This window comes from Carassius carassius, chromosome 8 (assembly GCF_963082965.1).
Source record: "Carassius carassius chromosome 8, fCarCar2.1, whole genome shotgun sequence".
NCBI classification, from domain to species: domain Eukaryota; kingdom Metazoa; phylum Chordata; class Actinopteri; order Cypriniformes; family Cyprinidae; genus Carassius; species Carassius carassius.
In genome coordinates, this window is record NC_081762.1 from 11321432 (window position 1) to 11345432 (window position 24001).

Here is a 24001-nt window from a genome sequence, read left to right on the forward strand (position 1 = left end):
CTACATTGTAGGTGTGAGGAATCACACGGATCTTATCCAATAAAATCACGTTTAACAGGTTCTAGTTTGCGTGTCAATGCTGAGACCAAATGACTGTAGCCAAAGAGAGGTACAAATGTGGTTACTGGTACAGCGTCCAAAAATACACACACATACATACAAACAAACATGACACCGGATGAATCGGAAAATAACAGGACAGTGAGTCATCTACAATGAGTCACTCACAAATAGGCATCCAACACTTCCTTCATTCCCAAGCTCCAGTTTTTGGCATCGAAATTACAGTAACTACCCATTCATTCAACTTCAAGCCTTTTTTTCCCAAGAAATGATGGTGACAATCCAAGATATTAGTGTTTAAATACAGAACCTGGTCCAAATATATGGAACAATTTGTCCGTATTGAATTTCTGTGTCCTATCTTTTTACCACTAACAAAAAAGTATAGTGTGTTATCATGTTTTTGGACATGTACCACAAAAAGCCATATAAATACCATGGTGGACATTTCAAAGAACCATGGAAACACAATATGATACCACCACTGTACTGTGAACAGCACCTTATTTTTCTAAGCTTCATATCTGGAGATTTGGCAGTGCCATTTTTGGTCCATGTTGTTTCATTTGACCGACCCTAACCAAGAAAAACAGACTAGTGGATAGGAAAGCTTACTTGGTCCTTCTTTGCACCAAAGGTTTAAACTCTAAGCAGTTGCTAAATACATTATTTGTAAACCGTGGTATGCTTTATTTGGCCGACATCAGGACTGATGCAAAAATCTTTCAAGAATTAAAGTTGAGAAAATATATTCAGGCGTAGCTATGCATCTGGCACTATCGAACTGTAATACTAGCAGGAACAATATAAAGTAATGATATAATACTTTTGACAACAAAGATTGTAACAGTAAGACTACAAGCCAAGAGACAGCAGAGCAGCTAAGCGGTCGTGTCATGCTAGCAAGGCATAGCCTACAATACAAGGCAAGCAGAAGGCTAACAAATACATTTACACAAACACAACCACGAGGACAGTCCCAAACGAGTCAAAAATAAACAACAGCAACGACCGAAATCAAGACAGTACGAGCTAAAACTGACAAAAAATACTGCAAGGATGAGTACACAAAGAGAAGTTTAGGTTCTCTTTAAGGCTCCTCCGCTAACAGGCACCAAAACGGATAGCCAGATGTGACCCGTTGTGTGTTTGGCAGATCATCCATGTTTTTTTGTTTTGTTTTTTTCTGTTGGGGAAGAATAACTTGGCACTTCTGCACTGCTGGTGTAACAGCAGGGGAGCGGGGCTGAAAAAATCTGCCCTTCTTTGTCTTTCTTTAAGCTGATGTTGCATTGCGCATTTTAAATGCGATTATTGTTGGCTTCAACAATAGTGTGTTTTCATTCAGGGTTCATTATGTCAAATATTGCTCAGAACTCAAATGCAACTAGACAGAAACCATGTGACTGCTTGCAGTCGTCTGGAGAAGGCCACATGCAGAGAATTCAGTTTCACACCTAAGGTGCTGCCTGCATGCCAGCCGCATGCAAAAGAAATCTGGAAAGGTAACTTTACACTGCGTAACATCAGCCGTTTGGATATTCTGGGTGGAATGTTCTGGAACGACGTGAGCGGAAGTTAGTTTTTCCTGTTTACTGGTATGTTTGTCTGAAAGTTGGCAGCTGTATTGTGACCTGAGATCAATGTCCTTCCAATTCAGACAATAAAAGACTGCTTCTCTACAAAGCAAATAAAAATATGAAATGTAATTAAAAAAAGAAGTCCATAAAGATGAGATACATTTCTTGTATAAAACAGAATATAAATGTTCTGCAAAATATATAATGGAAAATAAAATGTTTGGATAATACAACTTAGCTACTAATATATATAAATGTGTCTTTATCAGAGGTGGAAAGTAACGAATTACATTTACTCGCGTTACTGTAATTGAGTAGCTTTTTTGTGTACTAATACTTTTTAAAGTAATTTTTTTAATCTGCAATTTTACTTTTACTTAAGTATATTTTGTTTGAAGTATTGTACTTCGCTACATTTTAAAACACATTAATTACTGAGTAAAAAAAAAAAAAAAAAAAAAAAAATCGCTCGCTGGAAACTACGTCAGTAAATAATGGGCAGGAGGGCAAACTGGCGCTAAAATCACAAGAAAGATGCAGACGGTCAAAACAGGCGTTAGTGGTGCAGACACCGCTGAAAACGAAACCCCGTCATATTCTGAAGTTGAACTCGAAGGAAATGAAGTGAACCCCTGGCCATATGTATGCTCTATTATGCAGTGTAAGCTGTACTTGCCTAGGAAGACCAAACTAGCAGCTTATAAAATCTCGACAAGACATCAACCCTTCGCAAGAATGTAGAGGTAAGCTAAATAATTGCATCGTTGCATTGGTGGTTAAAATGAAGCTTTGACATTTTAGCAAGAGGTTTTGCACAAATTAGCCAAAAAGACAGTGGTGAGGAGTGTGCTATATATATCATCTGCGATAATATCATGTTTTTTGTTTTAATGATGTGCACGCGCATTTATAGTGCGTTCTTTCACTGTGTGATTCAGTCTCCTAAAATGCATTTAGCATGATCACAAAATTGAAGATATAGGGGCAGAAAATTCACATATTTATATAATTTTATATATTTAATAAAAATCACACAAAGAATGCCGTCTTTTCCTCCAAAATTCCAAAGTTAATTAAGAGACTTGCGTTTTAGACACCATATTGCCTTTTTAGCTCTATTTCTACAACAGAAAATAATTCCAAACACAGCCACCAAAGCACAGTTTTGCGTCTCTGAGCAACGTGACAGTGTTTCGTTCCTGAATGAATCAACCGTTTAAATGATTCGGTTCAGTCGCAATGACTCACTTATTAACAGTGACTTGCTGACACATACTGGCCATTTTAATTTCACATTTAAAGTATCTTTTGATTTTTTTTAAATAATTAATTTCTTATCATTTCAAATGAGTATTCAACATTTTATGTCTTGTATATCAAAACATTATTCATGCATTTGTAACTGCAGGTTAAATGCATTCTTGTCCTGCACTAAACAGTGTAATACATCTAAATGCCACTTCCAATGAATCTTCTGCATTAAAAGATGAGTTTGTTGATACTGATTTGCCTGGTAACAGCCCAAATGTTTTATTATTCTAAATAACTGATTCCTTTAATTAAAAACAACTCGTTTGAGATTAATAGACCTATACCAGGGGTGTCAAACTCAGTTCCTGGAGGGCCGTAGCCCTGCAGAGTTTAGTTCTAACCCTGCTCCAGCACACATATCATGTAGTTTTCAAATAAACCTAAATGATTAGATTAGCTGGATCAGGTGTGTTTAATTAGGGTTAAATCTAAACTGTGCAGGACTGTGGCCCTCCAGGAACTGAGTTTGACACCCTTGGCCTGTCCCATTTTTGACTCCCTCCCACTGTTAAAATGTAACTAAGTAATTTTTACTCTGAGTAAAGTTTAAATGAGCTACTTTTTACTTTTACTTGAGTAGATTTTTAGACTGGTACTTTTACTTGTACTTAAGTAAAATTTCATTAATGTAATGGTACTTTTACTTGAGTAGAATATTTTTGTACTCTTTCCACCTCTGGTCTTTATATAATTTCATATATATACATGTTTCAACATACCCACTGTAGTTTTCACTTAATAGGTTTGATGAACAAAAAGAAATTATCCAGAATTTCTTAACTCTTCTGATTTTAAACCATTTTCTCTGAATAGTCTTTAAAATCAGAAAAAAATGTTTACGTCGTTTCCTAATCTTCAGCACAGTCATTTTCATTTATCAGTGACTGTTACCTACGTACAAAAAAAGAAAAGGAAAAAAAGCAATAAAGAAATGATATACATGGAATGTGCAAATGTTCAAGTATATCTACATGTATATATAAAATCACATACATAAAGAGAAAAAAGTGAAAAACAATAATAATGAAATTAGCATTCGATCCCAGTTTACATGTGATCCAGAAATGTAAATGAAAGGATGACTAGGTACACTTGAAAACGATGGTGTGTGTATCACAGAGGTGGGTGGAAGTTGATGGTGTGATGTCTAAGGCCTTGAGAGGTTTTATAGCTTTTCCCACAGCGACACTTGAAGGGCTTTCTCACACGGATCTGCGTCCTGTGCCCGTTTTTAGCATGGTACTTAATACCATTCACATTCTGAAAGAGAAGACAGAAGTAAAAGCGGGAATGAGGTAAAGTCGAAAGCACTTCCAGAAAAAACATTTATTACAATCCCCTGCAGGTATTCCCTACTTTAACAGGAAGCAATCATCTATATTACTTATAATGTAACCAGCCACAGCTTTTGTTTTCTGCATTTTAATCGTAGATGATACTGCAGTTATATGCTATTATTCATTTTTATTATAAAAAACAAAATATAAACACATTAAATCTCTTAATACCACAATAATACTTAATATTCATATTAAGATTCATATATATATATATATATATTGAGTTGTGAGTGCATTACCTTGTATCTTTTCTTGCATCCTGGAACAGGGCATGCGAAGGGTTTCTCATCGCCCCCATTCATGCACATGGAGCTGAGGATGGACTCTGAGCTGATGGCACTTTCTGTAGTCCAGGACTCGTCGCTGTCAGAGTCTTCATACTCCACCTCCTCCTCATCACACTCACTGCCTGAGGCACACCAATGAAGTTTAACTCTTTAATTAGTCATTTATTTGCTTCATATATTAGCTGATGAAAGAACTAATGAGAGCTGAGAAAGCAAATGTGCCCTTTTACTCCAATTATCCAGTGTTTCTTCATTAGGAGCATAATGTGGGTTTTTTTCCCCCCACAGTTCAGGTTAGATCTAATATTTCTGAAAGAAATCGAATTCAACTAAAACTAACCGGCAGTCGGTTATTTATGCTTCTGACTCTTGACGTATTTCTTAACACAGAAAATACACTGACATAATTACAGGCTTATTTTAATGTTCATTAAAAGACAAGTACATTATGAAACAAACAGGAAATGGACATCACCCAAGTTTGGATTTAAACCAATGGAAACTTTTCAGCACAGCCACACACACACTCATTCAATCAGTGTGGCTTTAGGTTTAGGGGGAACTACCTCTCTGATAGCAAATGCAACAAACCATAATAAATCTGAAAATTTCAGACTTAATTATAACAAATGAAATGACATTAGAAATCAGCAGCCGGTGAATTCTCCATGAGTATTACAAACACTCCTAATGAGTTAGAAATATTTCAAATAGCTGTTTTTATATATCTAAATCTAAAGTGTGTAGTATCACACACACGTGCTCCATTCACCTGTGGGTGTGCTGCTGCGGAAGGAGGACGAGGGCGTGATGGGAGGGGTGACGGGTGGAGTTAGGCTGCCGTTGCTGTGCCGAGGGGGCGTGGCCGTACTGTTACGTGATACACCTCCGGTGACTGATATAGCAATTTTAGGTTGGACCTTCTTCTTCTGAGTTTCTTGCTCTCTGCGTGCCGCTTCAGTCATGAATCTGAAGAAAAAACAAACAAAAGGCCTTGTTAATAGATTGATGTGCAGGTAATGATGCACCTGAGGACTATTGTTCTTTAAAATGACAAAACGGCAAAAGCTACATTTGGAAATGGATAACTAAAATATGTGTCAAATACAATTGTCAACCTTCTGTACTGACCTCCCAAGTGTATATCATTGTTACAGAAATTTCCCATTGCACTTTAGTTGTCTTGCAAATACACTACCAGTCAAAAGTTTTTGAATGGTAAGAAGTTTCTCCTCACCAAGCCAGCAGTTATTTGATCCATAGTACAGCAAAAACAGAACCATTTTGAACTATTTTTACTATTTCAAATAACTGTTTTCTATTTGAATATATTTTCAAATGTAATTTATTTGTTGTTTTTCAAAGCTAAATTTTTAGCACCATTACTCCAGTCACATGATCCTTCAGAAATCATTCTAATATTCTGATTTTCTGTTCAAAAAACATGTTGAAAACAGCTGTAGAATTTTTCAGTTTTATTTTGATGAATAGAATGTTCAGAAGAACACCATTTATCTAAAATAGAAATCTTTTATAACATTATAAATGACTTTATCATCACTTTTGATCAATTTAAAGCATATTTTTATATAGATAGATAGATAGATAGATAGATAGATAGATATCTCATTTTATATATATATATATATATATATATATATATATATATATACACATATACCATTACTCCAGTTTTTCGTGTCACATGATCCTGAATTATGCTCAAGAAACATTTCTTATCATCATCAGTTAAAAACAGTTATGCTGCTAAATTTTGTGGAAACTATGATAATAATTATTTTTCAGGATTATTTGATAAATAGAAAGTTAAAAAGAAAGGCATTCATTTGAATATTTTTTAACATTACAAAATCTTCAGTCACATTTTTACGCATTTTGCTAAACGAACTAACTTTTACAATTTTTTTTACATTTTTTTAAATCTTACTGACCCCAAACTTTGAATGGTAGTGCATTTATTCATATTTTTACTACACAAATTAGTATATAAATATTTCAACATACCTATTAATGTAGCTCAGAGCAACATATGTGGGCTGCTGCAGCTCTTGCCTCTCCAGAACTCTGGGATCTGTGTCTGAGAGAGGAATAGAGAAAACACAATTGCTTTAGACTGCAAAACACAGAAAAAGCTGAAGATAAAGATATGCACATGTAGGTCAAAGCTATGGCTCGATATGCTATAATACATAGATGCTCACAGACAAAGCAGCAGCCTGAAACAGTACTTTGTGCTTACTGTACGTTCGTCAAAAAAGCACCCCTAATGCCCTGCAGACCCAACCACCACACTTTTTCCATTCTACTTGTGACAGCAGGCAGCTTCCATTGCCTGAGGCCACCAGGCAATGCTTCAAAGGTTCCTCTACCAACTCTGGTTATAGTTTCAATCATGGCCTGAGACTGCCCTTATGTGGCAAAAGTCCCATATGATGACACTGATCAGGATTTATCTTATTTGTAAACATTCAAAATGTTAGTTAATTAATACATTGTTTACCACACTGTATTTGAGAGAGTGTGTGTGAATTGTAAGATGTTAATTGCTTCTTAGAGCTCATTAAAACATAAATGGTGAACAGAAGACCTCACAAAGAGAAAAGTGTATGAGTGTTTGTGTGTGTGTGTGTGTGTGTGTGTGTATGAAGCTGGCACATTCTGCATGATTATTTTCAATGACCATGTGGAGAAAGTAGAAAAAGGAAAGCAGTTCCTTTTCAGGAACTCGAGCTGCGTCAAGCGCTTTGGGGAACGTCCCTGATGAGACCGAGGGTGTTTCTCAATGTCAAGGATACTTCCTTGGCAGGACTGGTCCTTCCAAGTCACTTCCTTCAGAGGCTAGGCGAGACTCCTCTTTAGCATTCGGAGAACACGTAAATGGAACAGGCTAGTAAGTCAAGTGCACGTAATTGCGTCATTACGTCAGTGAAAAGGTCCGTTTGAATAACGCTGTGAATGGTATCGTTAAATTACTTTGGACAACTTAACTAGTTATTTATAAAAGAAATGCAGATGACGCAAGCACGCTAACAGTAGTTAAATGACAGGTCCGGTTCAGTTAACCATTTGTATTTGTATTATTTACAATATCAATATGGTAGTAATTTGTACTGGCATTTAAATGTTAAACTTTACTTATATTTACTACAGTTATAACAAATGTTTGGTAACGTAAATAAAAACCGTTAACGCTCCGACTCCGCTAACGTTCGACATTTTTGAATTTTTGAACAAGATAGCAAAGCTGCGTAGGATTGTGGATGATTTGAGAGCGCGAAGGATACACATATGCATCCTTTCCTGTGTATGGGATATTTTTCGAATGAAGGACTCAGTCCTTGGTTGAAATTCCGAGGATCCTCGACATTGGAACAGTCCTTCGACGGATGTCGATGACGTAGCATCCTCGAAATACTGGCTTCCAAGGATCCTTCCTTGACATTGAGAAACACCTCGACTCTGAATATCGTGTGCAATCTTTCCAATGAAAGGGCGTGACGTCATGGGCGGGGTGATGTAGCGACCAGGAAGCTATAAAGGCACCTGCCACGCAGCTGGCTTCAGCTTCTTGTCCTTCAGCAAGCGCTCTGTGTGTGCATGTCTTTCTGTCTTGTCAGTCTTATTTATTGTCGTTTGTCACTATTATCTCCTTTAAGTAGCTATAGTATGTCAGAGAGCAAAGCTAAGACTGGCATCTGAAGGGTGAATCCAGACCGCGTTCAGATTGTGTGTTCCTCCTTACTCAACAAAGCTAAACGTTAGAGGCAGGGATACACACGGTCTGTGCGTGGTCTGCCCGGGATCAAAGCGCGCTGCGTATGATTTCACGTGCGCTTCGATCCCGGAGGGCTCTCTTCGAGAAGTGAGCCTTTCGCCAGCGTTCCTCGGGTTGCCGGTCCCGCTTTCGCCGAGGCAAAGCGGCACCGGCATTCGTTGGGTTCGCAGATCGATCTGCTGGAGAATATGGAGACGGGCACGTCCTTATCTCCTACCTTACCCACCAGATCTGCCCGATTCCGGGGTTCGGAAGCCCGAGCTTCGGTTCTTCCCCCCCGAGCATCGGGCTTGACGCTCTGCCTTTCTTTCTCCGAGGAGATTGACACGGAGGGAGTCGGCAAGCTTGTAGTTGCACAAACATAAAGTTGCATAAGCACCAGTATACAACAAACAGTGTTATGCCTAACATTATACGGGCAGCGTTAATGAGCAGTTATTTAATCTCCAAGGGGATTAATATTGTTTGTGTGACTAAGCTATTTGCGCGCTGTCGAGGCAACGCGTGTATTACATCATTTTCAGTTTTGATGTGAATTTTTCCATACCCAACTGCGTGTCTGGTTATTTAAACTTCATTTAATAAGGAGGAGTTAGTTCTATCACTTCAAATGTACTTTATCACTAGACTGTGTTTACTTGTCTGATTGTTTGATTACATTAAATTCTGAGAAATTTAATGACACTGAGAAGTTAATATCACTTCAATGTGTATTGTATCACAATCTAGACCGTGTTTACTTGTCTGATTGTTTGATTATTTTAAATTCTGAGGAATATGATGACCTTGAGAAGTCAATATATCACTACAATGTGTACTTTATCACAATCTAGACCATGTTTACTTGTCTGATTGTTGGATTGCATTGGATTCTGAGGAATCTAATGACTGTTATCTAACTTCGAGAAGTTCAATATATCACTTCAATGTGTATTGTATCACAATCCAGACCATATTTACTTATCTGATTGTTTGATTGCATTAAATTCTGAGTAATATAATGACAGTTATTTGACTCATGAAGTTAGATGTACTGGAGGGACTCCTGGGCGGGAGCAGCCCCCTCCGTGTACAAACAGAGCGTTGCCGCTTCGGGACCAGAGGCTGAAGCAACGCTCTGGGCCAGTGACTTCTCAGCCTAATCCGAATCCGATGGAGCGTACTTCAGGCTGGGAGGTCCACGGCCAAGAAGTCATGACGCATTTCGGTCACGACTACAGAGGGCGGCCCCTACTGGGGTAGAGCGTTGTCCACCTCATTACACGGTGACCATCTCACCTCAGTGCCCTCGGGAGGTGGGTCTGCCAACCCTGCCAGAGTTTCAGGGTGCAGCGGCTTCCAGCGAGTTCAAAATGCTCACTGTCAAACAGGTTGTAGCTCAAATCAGATCTGAGGACTGGTTTGTCACAATAGATCTCAAAGACCTATACTTCCATATCCATCCTTCCACAACACAGGAATTGTCTGAGGTTCGCTTTCGGGGGCAAAGCCTACCAATATCGAGTACTTCCCTTCGGCCTTGCACTCTCACCCCACACGTTCACGATATGTGTAGATGCGGCTCTGGTATCCCTCCGTATGCAGGGCATCCGCATTCTATATCGACGATTGGTTGATTGTAGCTCAATCAGAGCAAATGGCGGTTCGACATCGAGATGTCGTTCTCGCACATATGGGGGAGCTGGGTTTGAGACTAAACGCCAAGAAGAGTGTACTTTCTCCAGTTCAGAGAACCACCTATCTAGGCGTAGTGTGGGATTCGACCACGATGCAGGCACGTCTGTCTCCTGCTCGGATCGAGTCGATCCTCACATCAGTCGAGAGAGTCAACGAAGGCCAGTCACTCACTGTCAAACAGTTTCAGAGACTGTTAGGGCTTATGGCAGCTGTGTCCAACGTGATACCTTTTGGCTTCCTGCACATGAGACCCCTACAGTGGTGGCTCAAGACCAAGGGATTTCCCCCGAGGGGGAATCCATTATGAACTATCAAGGTCACGCGGCGATGCCTTCGTGCCTTAGACATGTGGAAGAAACCTTGGTTCTTGAATCAGGGCCCGGTGCTGGGAGCTCTTGGTCGCCGTGTAACGCTAGCGACAGACGCGTCCCTCACCGGTTGGGGTGCGGTCATGAGTGGCCATCCTGCCCGCGGTCTGTGGAGCGGTCGCCATCTGACATGGCATAACAGTTGTCTAGAGATGCTAGCTGTGCATCGAGCATTGAAATATTTCCTCCCAGACCTGAGAGGTCACAATGTGTTGGTGCGCACCGACAACACATTGGCGATTTCTTATATCAGTCGCCAGAGAGATCTGCATTCGCGCCCCTTGTACAAGCTGGCACACCAGATCCTTCTGTGGTCCCAGGACAAACTCCTCTCATTCGGAGCAGTGTATATTTCTGGGACAGGGGCCGAGGCCCGGGGGGCTTCACCCCAAGGTGGTGAAGTAGATATGGAGAGTTTTTGGACCTCTTTGCTACTCAAGAGATATCGCAATGTCCCCTCTGTTTCTCTCTAGTTAATACAGCTCCTCTGGGACTGGACGCTATGGTACAGACCAGGCTGAGGCTTCATCTGTACGCCTTTCCCCCTATCGCTCTGCTCCCGGGAGTTCTGGCGAGAGTATGCCGGGACGGGGTCTGTCTTCTATTACTAGCCCCGTTCTGGTCGGGCCCGCTATGGCTCGCAGATCTGATCTCTCTCCTCGACGGCTCTCCATGGGAGATTCCGATCAGGACAGATCTACTCTCTCAGGCGCAGGGCAAAATAATTCACCCTCGCCCGGAGTTGTGGAATTTGTGGGTGTGGCCCCTGAGGGGGCACAGTTCATAGCTTCCGGTCTCTCAGCCGAGGTTGTTGAGACCCTTCTCCAATCCAGAGCTCCCTCTACAAGGAAACTGTACGCCCTGAGGTGGAAGCTCTTCACCTCATGGTGCAGAGACCGCCAGCTTGACCCTGTTAACTGCCCAGTTGGTACAGTTCTTGAGTTTCTCCAAGCTAGGCTCTCTGCGGGGTTAACTCACTCCACCTTAAAGGTGTACGTGGCGGCCATAGCTGCTTACCACGTCCCTTTCAACGGTCAGTAAGTGGGTAGACACCCCCTAGTTACACGTTTCCTCCGCGGTGCACTGAGGCTGAGACCTCCAGTATGGTCCCATATTCCCCTGTGGGACTTGGTTGTGGTGTTAAAGGCTCTCTGTAAAGCTCCATTCGAGCCAATTCAAGATATATCAGATAGACATCTGACCCTTAGTCGTTGGATAGTCGAGGCTATCAATGTATCCTATGAGTCCTCTGGTCTTCCCCTTCCTTTGGGAGCCAAGGCTCACTCCACTCGGGGTATGGCTGCCTCTAAGGCCTCTCTAGCAGGTGTGTCCCTCTTGGACATCTGCAACGCTGCGGGATGATCCACACCCTCTACATTTGCCAGATTTTATGACCTTGATATGCGAGCCACTCCGTGCTCTTCTGTTCTCTCGTCTTAGCTGTGCTCTTCGGATACACACTAGGCAGGGATTTGGAAGTCTGGTAGCATGGGCACATCGTTCCCCAAAGCGCTTGACGCAGCTCGAGTTCCTGAAAAGGAACGTCTCAAGGTTACGAATGTAACCCTGGTTCCCTGAAGGAACGAGACGCTGTGTCGCAGAGCCATACTCCCGGCATCCCTGCCGGCGCTTGCTTCGCTACTCGAAGCTGAAGCCAGCTGCGTGGCAGGTGCCTTTATAGCTTCCTGGTCGCTACGTCACCCCGCCCGTGACGTCACGCCCTTCCATTGGAAAGATTGCACACGATATTCTCGTCAGGGACGTTCCCCAAAGCGCTTGACGCAGCGTCTCGTTCCTTCTAGGAACCAGGGTTACATTCGTAACCTTGAGACGTTTTTTTGCATTCAAATGGGTCGCATTGCATGCGTGTGTGCAGTTATATTTGTGTATAACAGGCAGTGTATATAATAGGTCCCATATGTCTAAACGAGGTCTTACTCCAAGCCATTAAAAGCATTCCACCATGTTCGCTTAACCATTATTCTCCTTGAACATGGAGAAATGTCTTCTTGCACACTTATTGCTATGCAGAACTTGCCAGATCTCGCACGCGAATATAAATGTTTGGCACTCTGTCACATTTCACACAATCTTTAATAGCATGACTTGAATCCCAAAACACAAATGAATTGTAAAAATCAGCACAGAGTAGGCTACGTTTCCTTGATGTCTTTTAAAGAAACCAGTCTAGAGTGCTACCTGTGTCTGCTTTTGCCTTAATCTCATCAGAGTGCTTTCTGGTGACTGCACTGCATGGATTAGGCCTTCCTCACCTCATAAAAAGGACACACATCCTCACTCACACACATTTGTGTATCTCAGGTGGTCCACTGAGGTGGTCTTCAGTGGTTTATTAGTGTTCCCAAATCATTTTAGCTGCAGGTGTGCACTTTCAAGTTTTAAAGCAACTGCTAAATTAAAAACAAATGAAAATTAATTTAACTAAATGGTTAAAATAAAATACTACAAACAGGAAATACTTACCTGTAGTCTATCAAAAGCAGTTTCAAGCTTAGGTTCAACATCATTTTAAGCTTGAGTGTTTTTTATTTTATTTTACCTGCACACCAGCATTTATGCATTTAGTATTTTATTACAATTTATAATACAATCCCATAGCTTTACACAAATTAGAGTCACAAATGAACCTTTCTGGAGTTATCTACAATTAATGAGATCCATGCAAAACATCAACATTTTATATTCAGTGTGTCGAAAATTATGAGTTTATTATGGATGCCTGTTTCTGACATGGAAAAAAAATAAGAAAGTAATTGTGACTTCTAATCTCACAGTTCTGACTTCTTCCTGCCTTCTTAAAACTGCAAATTGCAAGAGGTAAACTGTGAATTGCGAGAAAACAAATCTTCACTATTATATCACTATATATAACAAATATTACTTTTTATTATTTTTATTCTGTGGCGGAAACAGTTTAGAGAGCTACAATAAAGAGTCATTAAATAGCTGTCATAATTAACTCACCCTTACATGGTTTTAAACTACTATGACTTTCTTTCTTTTTTGCAACAATAAAAAACCCATTCTGAAGAATGTTTATGCTACTCTATTTCATCACAAAGAAAGAGGATGAGGATACCAGGGTTATAAAAATCTGAATAATAAAAAGCGTGATAAAAAATAAAAAAGTAGTCAATATGACTTTTGCACAAAATTACAAGCCTTATAAACTCATGTGATTTGTTTAGGAAACATACTTCAGAATCTTACTTGCAGTCTTGGTTCACTTTCAATGCATTATATGAAAAATAAAAGTTCTTTACTATTAATATGGGTCTTGAAGAACATGAGGGTGAGAAAATGTTGACAGAATTTTCACTTCTGTAGGGTGAATTATTCCTTTAAATCTCAGCAACTTAATTCTAGAATTATGTGTGTAGGGGTGAAGTATAATTATGTTTGCCAGGTGCAGAACAGTGAAGGGAGGGCAGAGTTAATGTTTTCCAATTTTATGATTTCCCTTTACCTAGAAAATGGAGGCACACAAGGTCTTTCCACGGGAAAAGTAGCAAGGAAATACACAAGCAGAAAGAAACACACACACGAACACTTAACATTCAGTGCCTCTTAAACTGAACGCCCCAGAGTTAATTTTCACATTTAGCAAAATCATAAACTTCCAATAACAGCCATCATAATTCAGTACAAACAACAACCATTCTTACGGCAGCAGGAAGTAGAGTTGAAAGCACCACTTGTCCCAAGCAGTAGCAGTAATATTACATTTTAATGGGCCATGACCAGTATTAAATCCCTGTGAAATCTTTATGTAGGGCTAATAATACTGGTCCCTCTGCGAGGACATTAAAGAACTTTCTCCAATAAACATGCCTTTTATTCACAGCCATATCATTAAATCCTCTGCCTATCAATCCTCTCTGGACTATTTACTGCTGTTCTACACACTGATTTGGAATCAGGTGGATCTAAATTAGACAGATATGCATCCCTGTAAGAACATTTTGGAATAGTTGGAAACTTTTCAAGAGGGCTCTGAAACCACCAGAAGAGCAAATGTGCCACCCTGTGGTGGAATACAGCACAAAAACCATCAGAAAGCAATATGTGTGTGTTAGTGTGAGTGTGAGTGTGTGCAAAAGTCAGAGGAGCCTGGCATGGAGCAGCGATGCAGGAATGCTGTGTTTGTTTTCCAGACGGCTAATTAAAAAGCAGGGGAGTGTTTTAATGTGCTGGAGAGCAGCAGGTCTCCGGATGGAGGGAAGGGGGAGGGGTGAAGACAGGCAGGAAGGAGGGGATGGAGAGAACTCTAAACGAGGCTGTAATTACACTTCTCAGACCTCAGCAGGATACAATGCTCCAAACACTTCCGTATGTACACACAAACACACGCAAGCTCAAGGACGAGCACACACATGAAAAAAGGAAACAAAAACATAAGCATTCACACACACAAATGCACAAATTATGCACACCGGCACATACAGACAAACGCACACTGGGTTTTGGGTGGGACTAGGAAAGTTGGAATAATGGATTTTCCACTGGCTCTCACTAATTGCCTCATAAAAAAGCCTGACGAGCCATTTAATGCAACTCTTTCTCTTATAAACACACACACAAATAAAAATCACAATGGTCTCAACAGAGCTAAGCAGAATTAACTTCTATAATTATAATTATTATTTCTTGAAATTAGTTTGTCACATTTCATCAACTATTATTGCAACTATTCGTAGATGTCCAATAATAATAATAATTGTATAAGTTCAAATTTTTTCGAAGAACTAGCCTGTTTAAATGTTCAACATAATATCACTGTGCAGATCAAAAACAGGAACAATAGGCTACTGGAAAAATAAAATGCAACAGATCCTTAGTGATAAATCTGCCATGATTATTCCTTATCAATATGGAAAAAAAAATAAACTCAACGCTATAAATGAGAACTTTGTTATTAGGTATACTAGGCCATTTTGGCCTTAAGAGAATAAAACATGAGTATTTACAAAGCCAGTCGATATTTTATGGTTTACATCTAAAAAATCTAGCACTCCCCTTAGCGACAAGAGCAAAAGGATATTGTGTAACAAGCCTGACATCTTCTGGTCACTGAAAGAAACACGTTCAAGTAGCCCATCTAGTACTCCGAGTGCCCTATAGTTTTATTTTTAAGGTTAAATTAATAAATCTAAAACTTTTGATGTATGCTAGGTTAAACAAAAAAAAAATGTCTGTAGAGAGTTCCACATGGCGCTGAGTTACTGTTTACCTATGGTTTAGGAGCTAACGGTGACCATTAAAACATTTCCGCCAGATGTTCTGTTATTTTTCCCTTTCAGTGTTTTACTAAAACCTTTTTAGATGTTTCACCTACGTTTAATTTAGTTGTATTTACAGTGACGCAATACGCAGACGATAAGAGACTACAACAAACCCGGGACATAACAGAGTAACACTTCAGTTGTTTAAAATGATGTCATTTGTTACCTACAACATGGAAATACAATAGATAGCAAATGAAACGGGCATGTCTGAACAAATGTCCACTGCCACAGCACTAAACAACAACTTAAATACAGGTCCGACTACCCGGAGGACCGACTATCCCGGGAGGGTATGACATCAGGCGAAATTCCTTTCGGCCTAGACAACTATAAACCGATATATCCAATGAACTTTCCTTTTAGTGTGTGTTTGCATGTTATCTCTTTCTCACATTCATCCCGACGAATATAAAGACGCACAGCTGGGTTGTTCTGATACCTGCGATACCTATCTGTCAGTCGAATCTCTTATTTTATTCAGCTAGCCTATATGTCAAAATATATAGTTTAAGCTAGTCTTCTATACATGGCATCATGACAGCTCTTTCTTGGTACTGTTTGATTACATAATATAAATGTGCACAGATCTTATGACAGTCTGCAAACGTCTGTCCACCGCACCGAGTCAAGTGGTTAAAAACACCACAATCTTACCGCAAGGAGGCAATGTTACATAACATCACATTACATGTAACTTTATATTCACTCGCGAGTCAAAACCGACTGCATGCAAATTGTAGCCCACAAATATAACCTGATCAGTCTAAAGAACAATTAAGACAAGCAGGATAAGGCAGTTCATGTAATTATTTTACAATGTCAACAGTTTATTTGATAACTAAAGAAATGAAAATGCATATACCCTACACCATTTGCATTTAGAAAAACTAAATGAAAGAATCAGCACACAATACACAAACAACATCATATGGAATCCAAATAAGATAAGAAAGTGACAACAATTCAAAATCGTATTGCAAGAAAACACTTGGTGTAACAAAGAAACCGACTGACCTAACACAAACATGACGTCTTATCATCTGAAACAATGTTGTTTGTTACAATGTAATAACGCACTATATTCCGGAAGTAATTGTGTAATCTCAATTGAGTAAACCTGTCTGTTTGCCTAATATCACTTAAAGTACTTTGAGGACAAAAAATGTTCTCTCATCTACCTCTCAAACAGCTTACCTGAAGCATATTAGTGAAAGGTATGAACAAAATGATTAATAACTGATAAATGCACAATAATAATATTTCATCTATAAATAGTAACAAAACACTGAAAATGAATGGCAAACCCTGACATTGTTCTGATATAGTATGCAAAATGTGTCTAAATAGCTTTTACTACCAAGACTAAACTAAATACAGAATCAGGGCTTCTTAGATTACACGTAAGGTCAAAAGTCATTCAAGGCCATACATGGTACAGCTATTTTCAAAGAACCTTTGTTTTAAATAGGTTTGTAAGCATTTTACCATTCTTTATCACTTTATGTCAGTAAATATACAATTGTTGCCTAAATAATGACCTGCCATTACCAATACTTCATTTGTTACAAGTGTGTATGATTTCTTAAAGCGATGAAACAGAGGAAGAGTTGGAGACAATCATGGGATGTAATCCAGGAGATGCAGACAGAGTCTGTATCCTCCTCTATATGCCACTTGTCTAAAATATAGGTTGTCCCTGTCGAGTTTTAACATTAATCACCCACTGAAAACACTAATAGTGCAGAACAAACTAGTTCTAACTCTTTAATTTACTCTATGAATTTTAACAATCATCTTCATGGCTGGCAAACTGCCAAACCAAGCCACTGCATGGGGTCTACACTCAATAGGATTATTACTGATTATTAATGATCTGTGTGGAGGGCTAGGGGGTCTTTCATTGTTGTGCTCATTAAAACAAGAGCTCTGAGGTCAAATCCCTAACCCCAATAGTCAGATCTGTGACTCCTGATGGAAATCAGACTAACTGATCTTTATGAGTACAGTGCCTGACACACAGACTAGGGTGCAGGTGTGTTTCATTCTGACAGATGCCTTCCATTGTGAAAGCTGCAGTCACTATGAAGAGAATCTGAGTGAAGCACTGCCATCAGAATAGATATGAGCAGCACAGCAAAGCACTACATATCAGTTATAAACATTCATGCATTTCCATTACAGATCAGCAGTGCATTCAAATATTCTACACACAAACAACAGACAGAGTAAGGTCAATACTGTACGAGACAATACTGTTACTGTACAATGTAATAATGTTTTCACCATAATGATCTATATTTCTTGAGCTTTCAGATGATTTTCTTCATCAGTAATTCAATTCAGTTTAAATGTATTTTTTCTTTAGCAGTAATTAAATTCAAGGTGTAATGAAAAGTGCAATGAATCACTAAACTTAAACTGTGCACCACTTTAATTAAAGTTTTCCATTTTTGTGGGCTGAAATGTTTACAGTGTGCAACGTTTTACAGTGCATAACTCTTAAACCAAAATGCATTTAATACATTATTGCAAAAAACAAGAACTGAAAAACAACAACAGATTTCGCTGAATACAGTTAATTTGGCTTCATATAGGCTAGTGATTCTCTAACATGGGGTTACTTTGAAAAGGTAAGTTAGTTATGCTAATCCTAAAGTAACTGTTAAACACCTAAACGGATTCATTCCTGTGGACTTGACAGACGGCTTGAATACACAACACTAGCATAAACAATGGCTCTCTACAGCAAGCGCTAATTACGGGAGACATGGCAAGCCATTTTTACATTTAAATCTTAGTAAGGATAGTGCCTTGTTTCATTTTTGACAGGAATGAAAACGAGGCTGTGGGGGACAGAAGTACAACCCGTTAAATGGATTGAACTGTATATTGAGAGTGAGGAGTTGTCGTCATAGCACAGAGCCCCTCCCCTCTATAGCTCCCTCTCCGCCATGTTGGCAGGACACCGGCGGCGAAACAGGATTGTTTACGTGTGTTGTTAACTCGGTAGTAGAGGAGGTTCTTGCAATTCCGCACTGTTTTACCATGCCTGGAAGTTACTGCTGCGTTAAAAACTAGGGATGGGCATTTTCCGCAAATATCACATTCGAATATTTGAGCTCACAAAAAACGAATATTCAAATATTCGTTTATTTAATTTAAGTTTAATGAGACAGACGTTATTTTTCAGCAACATTTATTGTTTCCGTCATTTTGAACAAGCTTATACAATCAGCTTGAACATTACATATCATGTTTTGTAGCTGAAAACCTTTAACAATGCGTGCAAACAAAAGTACAGATTAAAAGCAAAAAAAAAAAAGTGAACAGAAAAAAAAGTGAACAAAGAAAAAACGTAAAGCAGCCTGCAGCAATTAGGCTATTGTAGAACGCAGCCTACACTTAACTTTGAAACTTTTAAACTGTCAGCAAATCTTTTTTGCATCCGCACCACTCGCATCAAGGAAAATGTTCTGATAATGTTCAATAAATATTTTTTTTCTTACTTCTCTCGTGTTTTCATCGAGTTTTTTTTCCAGGCGCGTCCGCGCCGCATCGAGTTAAAAACATCTCAACTTTTCAGAATGCCGCAAGCGCACCACAGGTTATGTGACAAGAACTAAACATTCAGCTTCATCCTTTACCGTAACAACGTTGAAAGCTCAGCCAAGATGAAGGAACAGCTGATCATAGCTGTATATGGATTGCCATTTTGAAATAAATTTAGTAGCAGAGCTATTTGCTGAAATTTCCGCGTCTTAATGGAGAGAGCGCGTCATTGTTGCTCAGGAGCTTCTGCCCGAGCGCTTTGGAAAGAAGGAGAAAGCGGCCCGTCTAGCGTTTTCCACGTGTTTTTAGGCGCAATATGTGAACGGCCCCCAATTCATTCATAATTTTTTTTTTTGCTTGCATACATCTTCAAATATGCCATGGAGAATCACAGAAAGTGACAAAATTAGGTTTTATTGTGAACCTTTTTTTTTTTTTTGCGAAATTCGAATATCATTTTTATTTATCGAATAATTAGAGCAGAACGAATATTCGAATGTTCGACTATCCGTGCACACCCCTATTAAAAACTTCTCCAGTACCTCACACGATACATATGGAACACATAGGAACAATGGAATACAGATTTTTTTCAGGTTACACCAAGCGCAAAACAGCGGTATTTGGAGAAGCTCTCAGGCATCCAAAATATCGACCCATACGAGCTCCCTGCAGCGGCACAGAGACCTGGACCATTTACCTCCATGCACATATATGGACATTGTAAATTATCTTGTTTTTGGTGTAAGTTACTACACAATGAAGGAGTTTAAAAGCCACAAGTCTTTGGAAAGTTACGAGGCTTTCTGCTGTGGCTGGGTACATCTACAAGCCTCCAGGTGGTGAAAACAGCATTGTACTGGCCAAAGTAAGTTTATTCACATGCGTTTTAGTGTGTTGTAGTTACATTGCATTTAGCAGACCCTTCTTGACCAAAATGACAAAGTAACTTAAATAACTGTGACTGTCTGGTAAACACTAGATTGTAACGAGATGTTCAATGTACACAAACTTTTCCAACATGTTTTGATGTAGGGTTAAGCTGTGTATGTTTAGTTATAATTTGATTTTAGCCCAATGACACATATTGTACCAGGTTTTTGTGTTGGGGGCTGCAAAGTGGACAAACCAGTTCTGGGTTGACTAGGGTAGTTAAATGTGTGATTGGAAGATGTAAATGTCCTGGTTAGATTAAAGCCATTAACAGCGTGAATGCAAGGTGACTTACATCGTAAACAATATAATTCACAACGTCCATATGTGTGCATGGAGGTAAATGGTCCAGTTCTCTAATCCTAACCCTAACTCTAACCCTGCCACTGCAGGGAGCTTGTATGGGTCGATATTTTGGATGCCTGAGAACTTCTCCAAACACCGCTGTTTTGCGCTTGGTGTGAGCTGGTTCCTGTAAGGTCCCTTTTCTTTCGCATTGCTTTACTTTCTTCCTTTCTTTCTCGTATTCGTAGATCCGTCTCTGTTCCGCCGACATAATAAATGCACAAAAATTAAAGAGCTCTGAAATGTTTAGTCGCGCCTCTATGAAGTTCTGAAGGCGTTGCCCCGGGCAACCGATAGCGTGTCCTACCATCATGGCCGATCGGCTCAGACCCCTCCCAAATCAACCCAAATCGGCACGTGACTCCTCACTCTCAATACAAATTGTTCAGGTGACAAAAAAACTTGGGGGAAAAAACTGGCAAAAAAAAAAAAAGAACGGGGGAACAAAACATCTGTAAAACAGTTTTATAACCAGCTGTGACTTATGACAATTATGTGATCTAAACCTTTATACACTGTATAAAGTAATAATATACACTGTATATTATAATATAAACTTTTTTTTTTACCTTTATTTAACCAGGTTAATCGGTTGAATTCAATTCAATTCAATTTAATTAGTACTAGTACATAGAAAAATATATCATTTATTATGTGCTGTTACGTAATAATTAAACATTTGCTATTTGAATAAGTACTAGTAGTACATTACATTGTAATGCTGTGAAATAGTATATATACTGTAGAGAAACTGAAAAATTATTATAATTATTATTCATATTAGTCAATATTGGACAACTTTTATTTATTAAAGGTACAGGTTGTAGGACCTGCCACTAGAGGGTGCACTTACCAAACCAATAACAATCGCGTGGTTTGATGACGCTAAGAAGGAGGGTGGAATGATGGGATTTGTTGTATTCTAACACAATAATTGGGCATACATAACAAACGCGAGTTCAATGATTTGCGCGAGTAGATTACATACAAAGTCAATGCAAAGACTCTAGAGTTCTAGTTCTAGTTCTAGAGACGCGATGCCCCGCGTTTGCCGTTTTTGGCGTTTGGCGTGTATGCCCCATAATACTAATCTTGTTGATCATTATAATAGCATATGTTTTCTGTAAAGATACGAATCAAAACAACTCACCTGTTGAGTAAAACACAAGTGAGATAGGCATCTCTTTCTAGTTAAAGTTTGTCGCGAAGCTCTCTCCATCTAGAAAATGTAACACCGATATTGATCCTCGCACTTTCTCTCCTCTTGTCCCAAACTCTTGGGTCGTTTGGTTGGCCCGTAAGCTTACGTTTACGGGAGCTGTCCTTGTCAACAGAACCAGCGGCAGACAGTAAACTAACTTCATTGACAGGCGACTGCACTGCCCCGTGTCACTGTTTAGAATGGGAATTTTCTCATGATTTACAAGTAGTTGAAAACATTAAAGATATCGTTAGTAATCAGCTAACTAGCTAAAACACTAGCCTAGTGGTTTTTGGACATTTTACTGCAAATATCTTACAAATTGTACCTTTAACCTAAAACTACTAACACTGCTAACAACAAAATAGGGTATTAGTTTCTTCAAGCAATACATGTTAATCCGGCTTGCCATAAGTACATACAGGCCTGCAGCTTCTGGTAACTGTGCACAAACCCGTGCACCCGTCGCCGAAACCTGCTTATGACTATCTATCGCCTCCTAAATAAATCGAGTCAATGCTAATGCTATTAAATTTCCTGCGAGTTCGTACACGTGAATTAGCGCGTCACTGCATAGAACACAGCCAAATGCGCGGCGCAGAGACGCGCCTTCTCGGCCCTTGAGAGCAGCTGCTTAGCGGGACGGCAGGCCGAAACCGGAGCGCCACTCACCGATGTGGTTATCTTCGATGTGAACGATGAGCTCGCCCAGGGACTCGAAATGCAGCCCGCAACCGCCAAACCGGCAAACGTTGGAGAAGAAGGAGGCAGCCGCGACGCCCGTCATAATGGATGTGTTGGCAGATGTCCGTGAGCTTGCAGACCGGCGAAGGCAGAGGCTGTGCGGGATGGGGGTGATCAAATAGCCGGCAGCTCGTTGCAGCAGCAGCGGTGGCGGTGATTGCAGCTGGATCTGTTTAGACGGCTGCCAGCCAATGGGAGGGGGATGGGGGGCAAAGCAGCATGACGGAGGAGCAGGAGGAGGAGGAGGGACCGGCGAGACAAACATGCTGCTGTTCACCTGAGAGGAGATAGACGAGGAATGCTTGATTGAGAAGGGCCACATAAGCAACTGTATTATTGATTATTTCAGTGCACCTTTTGCCAGCTAGGCTTTAAAAGTGTGAGGTGTATTAGTATCACTTCCTGGGAATGCAAAATCGATTAACTTTTTACTCAATACACTAAAATGATCATTACTACCACAGAAAGGCTACTGGCTCTGTGATTTATAAGTGTTTATAAACCAAATCCTTTTGTAAAATAACTTTTCATACTATGTATTTCACACCTTTGTGTTGTTTGTATGTGTAAACTAACTTTACTGTACAGTGCATTTTTGTAAGAACGTGTATTTCATATGTATTTTAAGATGTTTTATATATTTTCATACTTTCATTCATTTCATGTATACATTAATTTTAAAAACATTTTGTTTATTTTTGTAAAAAAATATATATTTTGTAAGTGCTCTTAAATTTACCTGTAAAAGACCTGTTCATTGGTTAATGGTGTAGCCGTTGCTGTAGTAGATCTAATATAATATTAGATCTACTAACATAACATAAAATATTTTGTGAAAATAAATTACTGTAAAATTCTGTTAAAAGTACAGTTTATGAAAAATAACAAGTTATCTAATCATTTACAGTGAAATACTGTAAATAGACATTCCCAGAATTCCTTGTGTGACAGTTTGCATTTAATGGTATTGAATTATAGGGTTTTATGTTACAATTCATGCTGTTTAATTCATGTTTATTTGTGCCACAACATTGTGTACATTCTAATTAGTATTTACCACAGTTTGTAGAAATGCTATTGTGATGAACTTCGATTAATCATGTGTCTTTCTCTTTACCACTTGTTCGACTGTAAAAGTATAAAACTGATTTTACTAGCAGCATGACCCAGCATGACTTAATTTAGCACTATTGTGAAAACAACAGGATTTGTTTGATTGTAATTCCTGCATAAGTACATTTATGCCACCTCCGTGTAGCCTACACACATGAGTGTATGCATGTCAGTACAGGGGTGGCATACAGTACATGTGCTTAAATATGAATGTATCCAACTTCTGTGCCACTTTTGCAGCATAATATGTAATTTAATGTATTATTAATGTAAATGTATAACTAACCACCATATTGACTCTTTCAGCAAATTTTTTATTTAGCTGTAAAAAATACTGTACAATTAAAACAAATACTTAATAAACATGCATATTTGAATTTAACTACAC

The 24001-nt window shown here is 39.3% G+C and overlaps 1 protein-coding gene across 1 annotated transcript; it reads right to left on the reverse strand.

Moving 5' to 3' along the window:
- Window positions 1–3639: 3639 nt before the first annotated feature.
- Window positions 3640–22771, reverse strand: LOC132144709 (juxtaposed with another zinc finger protein 1-like). The gene is made up of 5 exons (XM_059555260.1): window positions 22429–22771; window positions 6607–6679; window positions 5354–5550; window positions 4534–4703; window positions 3640–4214 (listed from the first exon to the last, which is right to left on the reverse strand). Exons 1-5 carry the CDS (start codon window positions 22763–22765, stop codon window positions 4068–4070), a joined length of 924 nt encoding a protein of 307 aa, XP_059411243.1. The 5' UTR covers window positions 22766–22771; the 3' UTR covers window positions 3640–4067.
- Window positions 22772–24001: the final 1230 nt, after the last annotated feature.

Bases quoted from the DNA above. Each gene is read 5' to 3' on its own strand.
- LOC132144709 (XM_059555260.1), bottom strand. From the start codon at position 22,765: ATGTTTGTCTCGCCGGTCCCTCCTCCTCCTCCTGCTCCTCCGTCATGC. The intron at 6,680-22,428 runs GTGAGTGGCGCT...TTCCTCTCTCAG, and splicing joins CATCGAAGATAACCACATCG to ACACAGATCCCAGAGTTCTG. The intron at 4,704-5,353 runs GTGAATGGAGCA...GGTGTGCCTCAG, and splicing joins CCGCAGCAGCACACCCACAG to GCAGTGAGTGTGATGAGGAG.